This window comes from Artemia sp. Qi Xiang Cuo, chromosome 11, assembly GCF_049724085.1.
Source record: "Artemia sp. Qi Xiang Cuo chromosome 11, ASM4972408v1, whole genome shotgun sequence".
In the NCBI taxonomy this organism is placed as follows: Eukaryota; Metazoa; Arthropoda; class Branchiopoda; order Anostraca; family Artemiidae; genus Artemia; species Artemia sp. Qi Xiang Cuo.
Window position 1 is genome coordinate 40826122 of NC_142804.1, and position 15179 is coordinate 40841300.

Genomic DNA, 15179 nt, shown 5'->3' on the forward strand with positions numbered 1-15179 from the left:
AAATAAAACAAAATTCGAAAAATCAGATATTTCAGATCCTTTTCTGGAGCCCTATTTCAACGCGAGCAATTCAATTTAATTGCACTAGCTAAATATAGATGAAAACAAGCTAATAACAAGCTATATAGAAAAAACAGAAGGAAATAAAATATCTAACTTGCATCAAAATTAAAAATCAAATTCCGAATAAAAACAAACAACTGCTTAGGAATAATGAAACTATTTTATTATTACTTATTTATTTTATTGAATTTAATTTATTAGTCCAAGGCCATCTGTTTCGTTGATCTGAAGGTTTGGAGTTTTTTTTTTGTTTACAGCGGTCTTTCAGATTTGCTTCAAAAATATGATTTGCCTTTGATCAAGTCTATTTTTTATGCTTTTTTTTCTCTCTTTTTGCATCCCGTGGTTTTTTAAGTCTTTTATATATTTGGCAATGTTAATTTTTGTAAAGAATTTTTCTGCTAAAAAAAACATTCAAAATTAATGTACATTGTGATATTTACTATTAACCCTATTTAAGTCATCAGAATACAGATTAAATAAGAATCGCCCGGAACGACAAGTCTGGTTTATCTTGATTTGCTCTTCGTCACAAATAACATATCCTGTTATCAGATTTTGGTTTGTATGCTGATTCACATAGGCCTATATCCAATTTATTAAGTTTAATATTACCGATTAAGAGTTATTAAAATAAAAATATTTACAAAATCTTATAAAAGGAGGAAAGACAAAAATTCCGCTTAAAACAAAGAAGGATGGGTATGGATGCGTACATTCACCATGATGACTTTACTGAACTCAGTAAAATATTGGGAGATGACTGTTTGGCAAAATATAGGGGGATTTCAACAAAAATTTAGAGTTCTAGTGCATTCTAAAATTAGTAAAAAGAAATGGGATCACAACAGTGCCAATTTCTGTCATTTTATACGGATATTATATAGCGTTCCAATTGTAGAGACCATGATGCCACGCTGTGACACATTCAGTCCTAAAGACGAAAGTGAACAATATTACAGACTGTTTATAGTAATGCTAACGGTTACATAGCCCTTACCCAGCTATTAAGGGGGAGTGGTAAATATTTTTTTGAGTTGGAGTTCAGGTGATTGATGCCAGAAAAAGTTAATTTTTAGGCAAATGTTTTTCTAGTTTTCAATGAATCTTTGGAACAAGAAATTTAGCCCCAAGGGACCTGCCACCAATTCAGCCCTACTAAATTAAAATAGGTTTATAAGGGATGCACAATACATTGTGTGCATCGGGCCAATATTTACCATCATTTCTGATGAATTGCAACAGCAGTCGAAAATGTAATTTGTCAATACTTTTTTCTTTTTTTTTTTGCCAAAAAAATTGTCTGATTTGACAATTAAACGTTTAATTAACCTGTCTATTTGCTCAATTTGGTTGAACTGGAGCTCAAAAGTTTTGTTTCAACTATTTTTTTAGAGACCTTAACTTACCATATAATTGACTAACGGGATGAAAACAGGACCTAACATCCCTGCAACCGCACTGATACTCAATCCGATGCCTCTAACTACGGTTGGATAAAGCTCAGATGCGAATAGAGGTAGCACAACAAACGCGCTTGAAATTCCAGATTTACCAATGCAGTATAAAACCAAAGTTGTAACATAATCTGTAAAAGAGATACCGTTTTATACTTGTTCCTGTTTCAAGAAAAATTTACGACATTCTTCTATATGACAAAACAGAATTGGCATTTTTCTCCAACTAAATACGTAAATAACCAAATAAGAAAATACATTATGGACCCTGTACGAAATATTGTTCGAAAACCTTTTTTCCAGTATTATTATTTTTTCTGTTAGGAAATCTTACTAATAAGAGCACTTTCATTGCAGCTCATGAACTTTTCAGCTTTCATAATCATGAAAATTAACACACTTGTAAGAAGAGGATGAAAATATTATACTTTTTCGTTTTTACGAGAATGATGTCTATTATCTTCTGTTTCTTCTGTTTCTCAATCCACATGATGCGCACATTCTGTATAGTATTTCTTTAGAATAAATAATCTAATCTATAATCTTAAGGCAATAAATAATTTTAACTATTTCCTAATATTTATTAATACTATGAATTAGTACTCGTCATATCTCTGTTAGATAAAGGGCGTCTCCGAAAAATGCTGCAAGCAAAATCATAGGCAGCGCGCTAGCGCTGCCTATGATTTTGCCTATGAACAGAAATATTTTGCCTATGATTGCCTATGAACAGTAAATGAAACCAAAAACAAACAGACATTAAAATAAATAACAGACTCAAACTCAAAACGAGCAGAAATTAACAGGAGTTGGGTGCAAAACCCCTATGCCTTCCCAAGGCCAGAACAAAATTTGCGCTTTACTGAAAAAAACACAAATGTTTTTTTTTATAACCTTAATAAATCAAATAATTTTAACATCAGTATATATATATTAAACTGACAATGCACATTCATTTGTATTTGGGAAAGCATAGGGGTTTTGCGCCCAACTTGTGTTAATTTCAGCTCGTTTTGGGTTTGACTCAGTTATTTATTTTTATTTCTGTTCGTTTTGGGTTTCATTTATTTATCGATGATGATTTGTGGTAGTTTCAAGCTTCGTAGATTATTTTATTTGATTTTTTCTCATTTTTTGTTTAATGGAGTTCTTTACTTTTCTTTGAAAACTTATTTCGTGGAAAAAGTTTTTTCAATTAATCCAATGCAAAATCCAGTGAGATATCCAACGCAGTAGTCCGAAAGCTAACGTACAGAATGTGTTGCTTCTTCTGTAAACAATAGCAAGCATAATGATTTGCACATTTGGAATTTACGTTAAAACGCATATTACGTGGTGTTTTCATGTTTAACCGAGCGAAGTAATAAATAAGATGTAAATTTGCCCTTTTAACTATGTCCTAGCTCTCTCTTAATGCTAATTTTGGTATCATTTGGCATTATGTTCCAACTTATTGAGAAACAGTTATACAAAATACCAAAAACCAGCAAAATTACTAAACAAAATTACTATATGCTAAGACTACATAGCCTACAGACACAAAAGATGGGGGAGGGGTTGGCAAACAGATAGAACATATTATGACCATAATTTTTTTTTGTATTTAATGATTTAAAAAACTTTACTTCCAATAGTCTAGCTTAGAAAAGGGCATTAAAAAGACTGTGAATGAGAAACAAATAGAAAACTGTAATTATCCAAATTGGCCAAATTGGTATATTTGATATTTTCTTTCAAAGATACTTTTTCTATTTTTAAATCTTTATACATTTTTATTAAAACACCATTACGATTTGGGGACGACGTGATTAAGGATTCTCAGATGCTTTCCTGTAATATTTTAACATAAAAATAAAGTACAAGTCCCAAATTTATTAAATAATTTCTTTTCTTCTAAAAATCCAGCAAAAAATCTTACACTTACACTGGATTTTTGGTTAGCTAAATTCGTCAGATTATCCAACCATTTATCCTAGTCCGAATAAAAAATCCAACGAAAATACAATAACTTATCCAAGATACAACAAGGACGCGGAGCTTTTAGACACGGCCAAACATTATATTTCATAGTAACAATTAAATCCATTTGAATGGATTTAGTCAAACATAAAAAATTTCATTGCTGCTATTAAATCCCATTTTTCAGTAGGTAAAAGCAAATATTTCACCTTAAGCATTCGCTACCTTTTGGTAGCTAATTTTGTTTGCGTAGCGATATACAGGATTTCCCATCCTCCTTGAGATTTTTTTAATCCTTACATTCCACAACGCAAAATAAGTATGAAGACAGGACGTTTCCTAAATTCGTAATACTTATTGACAGGGTAGTACATTTGGCCTTTTGGTCTTTCTCTTGATCTTGCCATATTTTCTTTCCTTACATATTCACATTTTCTCATTCTACTTCTACCATATTTTTCCTGTTACAGTTTTTTGTTTTCAAGGATTTTCTTTAATACTTTTATTTTGTTGGCAAGAAACCAGTTTTCCTTTTTCTTTTGGTATTCGTCAGTCTTTTTCTTTCATACTATTATCCCTTTCACTCATTTTACCTTTCTTTTTGTCACATTTTTTGTATCCTATATTTCGTTTGTACAAACTTCTGTTTTTTTTTTTTTTTCTTTTTTTTATAAGAGCGGTATTTACTTGTGTTGATCTCTCTGTTGCATTTTGGTTGCATTATATAATGCCATGACTTTCAAGTTACAAAAAAAATACTCATTGTAACTAGATGCATTTGCATCTATGCTTCTTATTGTGTTCGGTTACTAATAAGCATGAAACTTAGCTTTTACAGAGCTTAAACATAAGGTACTTTCCCATTATCCGGGCCTCTCTAAAAAGTCAAGTTTGGTTAATGCTAATGAAATAAAATAAAATAGGATGAAGACATAATAGTTTAGAAACAGATTTGGGCTATATATTTGCACATTAGGGGGAGTGGGGGCAAAGCATAGCATATATTAAATACCTAACCTAACCTAGGTACTCCCCCCCCCAAAAAAAACAACAACAAAAACAACACTTTAAATATCTTAAAACCACATTATACAATGTATTTCTCTACAGCGGCGTATAGAATCATCTCGTAAAAAATGGGTTTTTTATTGCGTCTCTCCCGTTTGACTGTAGCATCTCTTGTTAGACTTCTTTAGAGAGGCCCGGATAATGGGAAATTACCACATAATCTTCAGCTCGCAATAAGGCCGTAAAAACCGTCTGATGGCTAATAGTTACTCCTTATACGGTCTTACTAGTAAATAATGTGTCTATAATATGATATTACATACTTGTCAGCTATACTTCTCAGGTTTTTAAAATCTTTGATTTTTTTATAGGTTGAATCAGATTGAGCAAACAAAACAATATCTGTTCTTTGGCATATGTTGCTTCACGCAGTCTTCTCGGTGAAAATCTTTGTTATCTTTGTTTGTTTTTTTTTTTGCTGTAGACGGACTACTAGACTCAGACCCTTATAAAGGCCGTACTGGTAAATAATTTGTCTATGATATCGTTAATTAAAACAACTTTTTTTACAAACCATTTTTTTTAAGAAAAGTTAAGTGCTCTACTAAGCCAAAATGGAGCAGAAATAAAGTTAAATAATCTTCAAATCGCAAAACTACCACAAATCACATCAATAAATAATTGAAACTCAAGACGAAAAGAATTATAATAAATAGCCGAATCAAACTCAAAACGAGCGAAAATTAACATGATTAACATGGGGGGGGCTGATAACCCCCATGCCTTCTGTAGCGATAAAAAAATTAGACTGGCCTTTAATTGTGGTAATAAAGATTGACCGCGTCAAATGTGATAACATGCTTTAAAGCTGTGAACTTACACCTTGTAAGTTCTGTAGAAATCAGATCCCTGGGAGCAATACCGTTGGAGACATACGAACTAATTACCTGCGGTGCGATTAGATGCAGACATATAAAATAAAACAAAACACAAATAGAAAAACAATAGTTTTATTGAGACTTACATTAGGTGTACAACAGTGCTTCACTTTAAACTGACAACGACAGAGGCATGGATTAAACTGGCTCTCAAAAATAATGTTGATGGCAATAGAGACAATGCATAATTGAAAACGAAAAACAGTTTTTTTCACTATATCATAAAATTACAGCTCCTGCGTTCTACTAGCTTTTTTCACGATTGGCTCAAGTCCTGTGGAGGGGGCCGCTATTTTGTAATTATGTTCGCAAACTCACTACATTATGCGAACTGTTCGTCCAATAATTAGTTTTCAATATTTCTGATGATTAAACGTTATAACTTTAGCTTCCTGAGAAACATTGTATTTTGTGATTTTTTCATTACTACTCTTCTTGGCAAATTTCAATGCCGTCTCTCTTGATTAGCGCCAAGGTTTGGCTGAAACTAAAAGGCAGTTTTTCTTTTTGCTGATTAAGAATTTAGACTCTTGGAAACGGGATTTAAACTTAATTATGGGAAGTTTAACTTATGTCGGAAAGAATTTATTTTTTTTGTATTTTAAATATATAACATACTACTCACGGTACATATTACCCTTCCCATTATTTAATGACGTCCCGTCATTAGGACTTGCTTGCCCTTGGGTTTTTGAAATATTCGCGATTTATTTACTATTGGTCCTAAGTAATTTTAATTGACAGTGTATTATTTTATACTTTTATATAAGCTTAATTAAGAGAGCTAAAAATTTTCTCTATTACTTTTCTTATTTTATTATATATCCCTTTCTAAAGTTCATCTGCTGGACTAAGATTATTTACGGTTCTTGCCTAGCTACTATACTAAAGATTTTTTTTACGTCTAACACTGATGGCTTTTACATTTCCAACAAGGTTGGGGCTATTCTACTTTTACCTAAGATTTTTTTGAGAATTCACCTTTTACAAGTTTTTTTTTTGATTTTGCTAACTATAGGGCACACTACTTCCTATCTACGCTAAATTAAATGAATAGTACGATAACGCTACACATAACTCTATCTGAACATCTCACACTACATATAAGAGCTATTTAAAGCACACAATATTATGTTTACCACGTTCACTGGTGAACATTAGAACACTTTCACTGGGAATGTTTTCTATATAACATTATTGATAGGATATTGGAATTTTTAAGTTATCGAAGTTATTAAAATGTAACATATGTAAATTCACATCTATTTCATCACCATTCATGTCTTTTTAGCGTACTCAATCCTTCTGTTGTAAATTATGGTCCTTCACTCCTTTCGTCTTGGCAAAAATTTAAACACTTACAATATAGCTTCTTCACGGAACAGTTCGAGCATGATTATGTTCATCTTGGACGAAACGCCTTCTCCAATTGTCAAACGGGAAATGATACTTCCAACTACAGGTGTGTGGGAATATGCTATCAGAGTTCATTCTCACCTGCTTTTTTTGATAGTTCATAAGGTACTTTGTCTTTGAGGGGTTGAACACTGGGACTGTTGGGACTTGGGACTCGATCTATTATCAACACAGTCCGGATTGGGTTGATTTTCTTCTCAGCATATCGTTCTTGGAATACTTCAAATCGTTCTTGGGTGCACCTGGGAGTATCATTTTTGGCATATTTTAAAGCACATAGAGAATATACTTCTCGTCTAAAATTGTTCGTTTGTGCACTTAGAGATTTCAGTTCTCTTATAAAATTGTTCGTGCCTGGCTTGCGTCTATTAAATTTTGCGGTGACTTCTTGGTTAATCACAAGGGAATTGAAGTTTGGATTTGGAACAGGTCGACATCAAAATTTAGTGACTCCTTCAACATATTGTCTTTAGATTGTGGGAGGGGTATATTGTCACTGAGGGGTTAGTCACTGGGGTTAATTTAGGTTTCTGTAATTCAATGTTTGGTTTCCAGGTTCATTTTCCAGAAATTATCTCTTAACATTTATGTGATAACCGAGATATTGACTTTTCGCATTTGATAGAGGTGACAGAATGGATACCGAGAAATGGTCGAAAGGGATTCGACGCGTGAATCTGCGACACATAAATGATTTTTGGGGTCATCAAATGTCATAAATATACAGTCGTATGGTACATGGGTCCATAATGATTATCAAGGGTGATATTTATGTGGTTATATCTTGTACTGGTCAACGGGGTTCTTAGGATGTTTTTGATTGTATAGTTCGATATTACAATGGATAGTTAAATTAAAATATAGTGTTACCTTAAACGTAATATGGCTCTTGGTTGCGAAGGCAACGATCACAAGTAACTTTAGTTTTTGTAAATCATCGGATAAAATTGCCTGGAGTCCATGGTGAGTACTCTTCGTTGGTTGATGTATGATGAAAATAGATGCTACTAGGTTGTATCTGCACTGAATTATGCATTGTAATGATCGATTTCCAATATGTCGATCCATTTCCTGCAATAAAAATAACGAGGCAGATTCACACGTTCTTTAAAACAAATAGTCATAACACATAATAAACAACACGATTAGGTGCATTTTAGGGTGAATGTTACCCTACAAGACAATATAAAAATATACACTAATAATATTACATAAACTATGGTTTTAATAAAACGACATTATTATCATGTTGGTTTCAAATACATATAATTCCCACTGGGAAATCTAAAACAGAGATGTCTTCAAATTTGTTTTGAGAAAGAAAACAACGATACAAGGCTTATTTAAGTCTTCAATACTTATTAATTCTCCCTTAGGTTTAAAATAATCCTTTAAATAAAAGTTACTCTATATCGGTAAGTTTGAGGTTTCAGATTACAACTTATTCCATGCCTTCATTGTTCACGCATGTTTGGGATCTTAGAGAGATGCTTGCTATAGCGTCATAGCCAAACGGTTTTACGTAAACTAAGCTTACAATTAGGGAGAAAGACATAGCAAGGACGACTGAAAACCTCCATACTCACTGGTTTTCTAATGTCTTCCCTTTTTTGGCTTAGACGTTCTCATGGGGATCCGGGATTAACTTCTGCATTTCAGTCGTTTCCCTGTGTTCTTCCTTTGGGGTTTGCCTTCTTAGTCTCAGGATTTTTCTATAATTAAAAGTCAGTAAGGTTCTCATGGTCAGGGAAATCGCGAATACGAAAAATACGGTCAATAGTATGTTCCACCAAAAATTGGTTGAGAATAATCCGTATCTATTATCCACATACGTTAATCTCTGGTCCTTCATTCGTAAATAGGGGGATCTGGGAATCTAATGCTTCTCTTATTTTTGCAAGTTTTAGTGTCCCTTTATTCTTTTCTATTTTGGACCGAATCGAGGTTTTCATTTCCTCACTTTCTATATTGGGAAGTGTACGACAGGTTAAATGGCTTGAAATTGATTATTTTGGGACTTATTATATTTGCGCTCGTGGTCATTAACGGCGTTCAAACAGTTGACTCTTTAGTTACGAGTCGACATCCTTGTTTTATGGTTATCGTACCCACATCTTGTAACAGTAATTCTGTCCTGTAACTTGGATTTATTCTTTCTGTATTATTATAACAAGACAAAGTTCCAACAGTTTCTCTTGGAACAGAAAATAACCTAAGGTGTATGAATATTTCTCGTTTAGTATTTCCTATCAAGGCTTCTTTCAGCTAGACTGGATACATCGTACTGGAATGGTACGGGTAGACTTTTTTATATTAAAGGAAACTATTCAAATTAATTATATGAAATGTGACTTATTACTTAGAATGTTTTTTTGGAAACTGATATATGTTGAACTGATAGTATCAGGTGGTTTTGATTCATGCGAAGCCTTGATATATGTTGAAAAAAAAAATTTCTACAGCATTTTTTATAATTGTATGATTTTTAGTTGTGCGCTAAAAGTTTTTAAATTATTATTCCTTTGTGATGCCTATCCATAAAAATCTTTGTCTTTGTATTATAAGGGTATTTTAATCTGTCCGGTTTCTTAACCGTTCGGCCTGACTGTGTCGTTACTCTTTCTTCTGTTTCTTGCGGTTTTTTCTTTTTAGGTTTTGCTAGCGATATAAGATCAAACTTTTTGTATTGTCTTTTCAAAAATTCTTGCCCTTTTAATACTGTTTCTTTTGCGTGCGCAGCTGCTGAAGTTGGTTTAGAATTCCCTGTTTCTTTATCTACTATATGGACTGATTCGCCGTAATACTCTTCGGAACTGGTTTTCAATGATTCCGCATTAGAGCTTTTAGAAGTGGTACCTCACATTTTTGAGGTTTCACCTCCCCTTTCTACGTAAATTCCTACTCCCCTGGAAGTAGAAGGTTTATTCTCCAAGTCATCGCTTGAAGTTTTCAGCTCGGGAGATTTGAAAGACTCTTGAGAGCTTTGAGAGGAATCAAAAGGTTTTGCGGGGTTTTTCCACTGCTTAAATGCCATGTCTTCATGGGGGTGGGGCATTCTTTGCACTAGTGTTTCCCTCCATGAAGTCCACTGATTAGGCTTGACCTTAGACACAGTTATATCATGATAGTTTCCTTGCTGGTCATCCTTGGGATTTTTATTCCTAGGCAATGTACTTTAACTCTTTTTTATTGGGAAATTTATTAAATTTATAGCTTCTCGCAGATTTGTTTTAATTGAATCTTTGGGTGGAGTTTTCCTTACAGTAATACCCGGAGTTTCTACAGCTCTGTTCCTCCTGTAATGACAGGGGCCTCTCTATTGGTGTTGCAGGGGAAACCATATCGTCTGGAAATCTTTTGGGGGGATAAGGGGTCGAAATTCTATCAGGGAAAAATTGGGTTTTTGGAAATATCGTATAATCTAATTCTCCTGCACTCTCCGATGATGAACTTTTAGGATCTTTTGGCGTTTTTATTCTCTCTGGTATTAGGGATTTTCCTTAAGGAATAACTAGATTTCTCATAGCTAAGAAATCTTCAAAGTTTTCCTCATCACTCTCATTCTCGAAATAGTCTTGCTTGAAGTTAAAGGGTTTTAGCTCTGCCAATCTTGATTTAGGGGGCTCATTTTCTGCATCTGAAGAATCAGTAGACGAGGGACGCGGAACCCATCTTTCTGAAAATTTGGTTCTTTTTATTCGGCTAACATGTGCCTTGTAAGTTCTTCCACTATCGGGGTTCTCCATTTTAAAAGTATAATCGTTATCGTACTTTTTGACTATTCTGTACGGTCCAGAATATTTGTTGGAAAGTTTCTTACCTTCCACTTTTGCCTCATTTTTCAGGTAAACGCAATCTCCTATTTTGAAATCTATGCTTCCCTTGACTTTGGGTTGGTTTCTTAGCTCTTGACTTATTTTGCATTTTTCCAACTCTTGTTTTACTATTTTATAAGTTTTCCTCATCCTATTTATGAATTCTTGTTTGTAATTCTCCGAGTTATTGTAATATTGCCGGGAATCAATAATCTCATCATACGGGATTCTAAAATCACGACCAAAAAGTACATAAAAAGGGGTCTTTGGTTGTTTCTGAATAAGCAGTGTTGATTATGCTGGTTAAATAACGTAAGTATTGATCCCAATCGTTCCTGTTGTCTTTTGTATAAATGCTTAATACATTCGAAAATATTTTATGCCTATTTTCTATTTTACCACTAGCTTGTGGGTGGTATGGAGAAGTCACCAATTTCTCTATGTTAAGAAAACTCATTAAGTCTTTTGTTACTTTTGAAACAAAATTGCTTCCGTTGTCACTTAAAACCTTATTTGGAATGCCAAATTTTAAAAATAATTTCGCCAACGCCTTACTCGTAGCGTAAGCGCCTTGATTTTTTAAAGCTTTCGCAAAAGTAAATCCGGAAAAAGTGATCTATAACTGAAAGAATACAAGTGTGGCCTCTGTTGGAAACAGGCAAGCCTCCACTGGTTTCATATAAATTGAATGAGACGATATCGAAGGGGAATCTCGCTACCGGGACTCTTCCCATTGGAGGATTAGGATAAGCTTGGGGTTTTTTTCTTAAGTTACACGCTTCGCATGTACTTACGAATTCCTTAAGTTTCTTTATTCCCGAAGGCAAGTAAACATATTGTTTTATTTTATGGAAAGTTTTCGTTACTCCTAAATGTCCACCTATATTTGAATGAAAATATTCGAATGCAGGTGTTATTAAGTTTTGGGGTAATACAGGTATTATTGATGTTTAGTTTCTATTTGCCTCAGCGTTCACAATTCTACATAGTATTTCTTCCTCAAGATCATTGTAAAAATTATTTATCTGTTTTCTTAGTGTTTTGAATTTGTCTGGTAACGCATAGTCATTGACAAAATAATTAATAAGTGCTACACACATTTCGTTCTTTTTTTGATTTCTTTTTATATTTTCTAAGGGCAAGGGACAATAGTTAACCTTATTTTCTTTTACTGTGTCTTTGACTTTGTTTTTCTTAAATTTATGTTTGCTCTTAGTATTGATAGCGTTAACTTCATTTTCCTCAGTTTCCGACGGATTATTTTCTGGGTATCTACTCAAAAAGTCACAAGTTGCATTTTGTTTACCTTTTAAATATTCAAATTCCTAATCTAGATCTTGGATTTTCATAATCCATCTAGCTAGAATTCTCGTGGGGTTTTTAAATGTGCGCAGGTACTGCAGGCTTTTATGGTCTGATCGTAATATAAATTTTCTACCAATTAAATAGTGTCTAAATTTGTCCAAGTGGTGGATTATAGATAATAATTCTAAGTTTGTGGCGGAATAACTACGCTTTCGCCTTTTGATAAAGTTCTAATCAAATAGCATATAACTTTTTCTATATTTTTTTTTATTAGAAGGTCCTTGTAAAGGATCAGGGTTTCCTATGGGAATTATTTGCGAAAGAATAGCCCCAATGCCTTTTGAACGGGCCTCGGTTGTGACCACAAATTGTCCGTTTTCAAAATCAGGCAGCGATAATAATGGTCCAGAAATGAGTGCATTTTTGAGATGGCCGAGGAAAGTTTGGACTTCTTGGGACCAGGCCACATTTTGGGAGTTCCCTTTAGTTAACTTCCTGAGGGGCTTCATAATCTGGACGCGATTGCGCAAGACTTTTCTGAAGTAACCAGTAAGACCTAAAACTCCTCTTTATTCTTTCATATTTCTAGAGGGTTGAGCTTTTCAACACATTTTATTTTGTCAGGGTCTGGAGATATCTCTCCTTGTGTCACCACTACTACTAAAAATTTACTTTTTGGTTGAAATAAATTTACTTTTTCAGGCCGGCATTTTAAGTTGCCCTGTCTGAATTTCTCGAACACCTTAGCTAATGTTGCTAAGTGTTGTTCAGCGTTTTCTCCCACACATATAATATGATCAACAAAATGAATCATATTCTTTAATCCTCTTAACAGGCGTAATAAGGGTCTACATAGCGCGCTTGAACTTGTTTTAAGTCCAAAAGGTACTCTTAAGTATTCATATGAACCACATTCGGTCGTAGAAAACACAGTTTTATAGACATCTTTTTCGGCTATTTTCACTTGGTGGTAGCCCTGGGTGAGGTCCAAAGAAGTAAAGATTTTGTTTTTGCTTGAAATAGTCAAGAATTTCATCTTTTCTTGGTAATGGAAATTTATCACTAACTACTTGTTTGTTAAGGGCTCTATAATCTACAACAAGTCTAAGATCGCCATTCTTTTTTGGTACCAAGACCACTGGTGCAGAATACGGACTTATACTGGGGCGTATAATTTCATTTTTTTCTAATTCATGGATTTATTTTTTAACCATTCTTTGTGCTTATATGGCACACGATATGGCTGTTTTGCTACAGGATTGCCAGTCGTTAAAATTGAATGTTAATAAAACGGTATCAGTCCGATATCATCTTCAGATTCGGAAAATACATCTTTAAAATTCCATAATAATTTGCAAAATTATTTCTTAGGTTCCAAGTCCGTAATATGATCCCTATTAAATTTGTTTAAGAATTGCGATTTAGTTAGAGGGCATTTGTTAATTGAGGTTTTAATGCCGTCAACTAGTTTTTTTTTAGAATTTTCCCATTTATTTAAATCATTCTCCGATAAAACTTGGATTTGAACTAAACACGTCCCCTTTTTTTTGTAATTGTATCATTTTCGTGGTTATTAGTTACCCAAATTAAACCTTCTCCTTTGTCGTAAGATATAATCTGTTCTTCGCATAACAGATTTTCAGGAATTTCATTTGTCGGGGTCGCAAATCCTATTTCAGATTTGCTATCCACTGGTTAAATCATCTGTTATATTTGAATTCTATGCTTCGTTTTGGGAGGGACTTTTGTTTTCCGTATTGCGAATCCATAATATTTTTTTATATTTTCATTGTCTATTAAATTTAGGCTGGCGCGGCCTGTCGATAACGTTGGCTCTGCCTTAACTGCAATGGGGGTCAATACTTTTTTCTATAATTCAACTATTTTCTTGATTTTGTTTGACCTTTACTGCTGTATATATACTATTTTTATTTTTGCAGATTCAATACACTTATTATTTAAATGTACTTCATCTCTGCAATGTCTCTCAGAATAATTGAAGAAATTTCTGATTAAGCCATGTTCTCTTTGTAGCGAGACATGAGGTTCAAAAGATTGCGGCATTATACTGCTAGAGATTTGATTTACTATTACGTTGTCTTCGTAACCTCTGTTACGATTTCTTAAGGTAGAAATTCATTCCTCTACCTTAGCCGGGTAGACAAGCCTTTCGTTTGCTACGTCTAATAGTACCCTATTAGACCTTAAAAAAATTGTGCCGATGATGGCTTCATACGGAAAGTTATCGCATATTATAAAATTTGTCGGAAAGATTCTATTATCCCTTTTTACGTGTAGGCGAATTGAACCTTTAGCATCCAACTGATGCACTGTCACGCTAGTTAAATTGGGATTATTAAAATTTCTTTGTTGCCTAATATGCGGAGGCAACATATTGAATACGCATGAGTTTATGATGTTTGCGGTAGCACCAGAGTTAATTAAAGCCTTAAAGTAAATATTTGCCACACAAAAATTATTAAATATAGGTAACTTATTATTATTACTATCACTACAAGATGGTACTACTATTGGTTTGGATCTATAAAATAATCTAAGTACCATCTCGGTCCAATTTATATTTCTGAGGGGTCTGATGCGTGTTCCCGTTAATTTATTTCATACGGTGTTGTCTGCAGAAGAGACTCAGACTCGTGAGATTCCACAGTCATATTTAATTGATTGATATTTGCTTGTCGATTTTTCCAGGAATTATTACCATAGTCTGAATGTCATGCGTCAGTGCCGGGTGCTGGCGTTGACTGCCAATGCCGTCGGCTTCAAAAAATTTCATTTCCCATCGGCCAATTAACTATTTGCCGTCGGCTTGAAAAATTTTCATTTCCCGTTAGCAAATTTTCGGGATTTCTATATACCATTCTCGCATTATATTGGCTTTGGCGAGTATTTGGGTTTTCAAGTCTGTAATTAATTTTTCTATTGGGGGGAGGATTGTACAAATTTGGTTGGTACGCGTTGTAAGGTACTGATTGCCGCAATCTTCCCTGGCTATAGCCTAGTGCACCACTGGCGCTAAAATTTGTTCTTCCGAACAAATGGTTGCCATTATTTTGCGTATTACCGACAGCAATTCTTGGTGTGCGATTGGGGACATAACGGCACTCTCTCGCAATATGCCCAGGTCGATTACAAATATAGCATCTTATTATTGTCGGGTTATTTTCATAACTAAATTTTTTGACGGGCTGAAAACGTAC

General features: G+C 33.9%; 1 protein-coding gene across 1 annotated transcript in view; it reads right to left on the reverse strand.

Moving 5' to 3' along the window:
• The window catches only part of Balat (Beta-alanine transporter), a 169140-nt gene that overhangs the window by 31133 nt on the left and 122828 nt on the right, over positions 1–15179 (reverse strand). The window contains exon 11 of the mRNA XM_089097218.1: positions 1473–1651. Within this exon, the coding sequence (XP_088953344.1) occupies positions 1473–1651 (179 nt within the window). The remainder of the gene's footprint in view (positions 1–1472; positions 1652–15179) is intronic.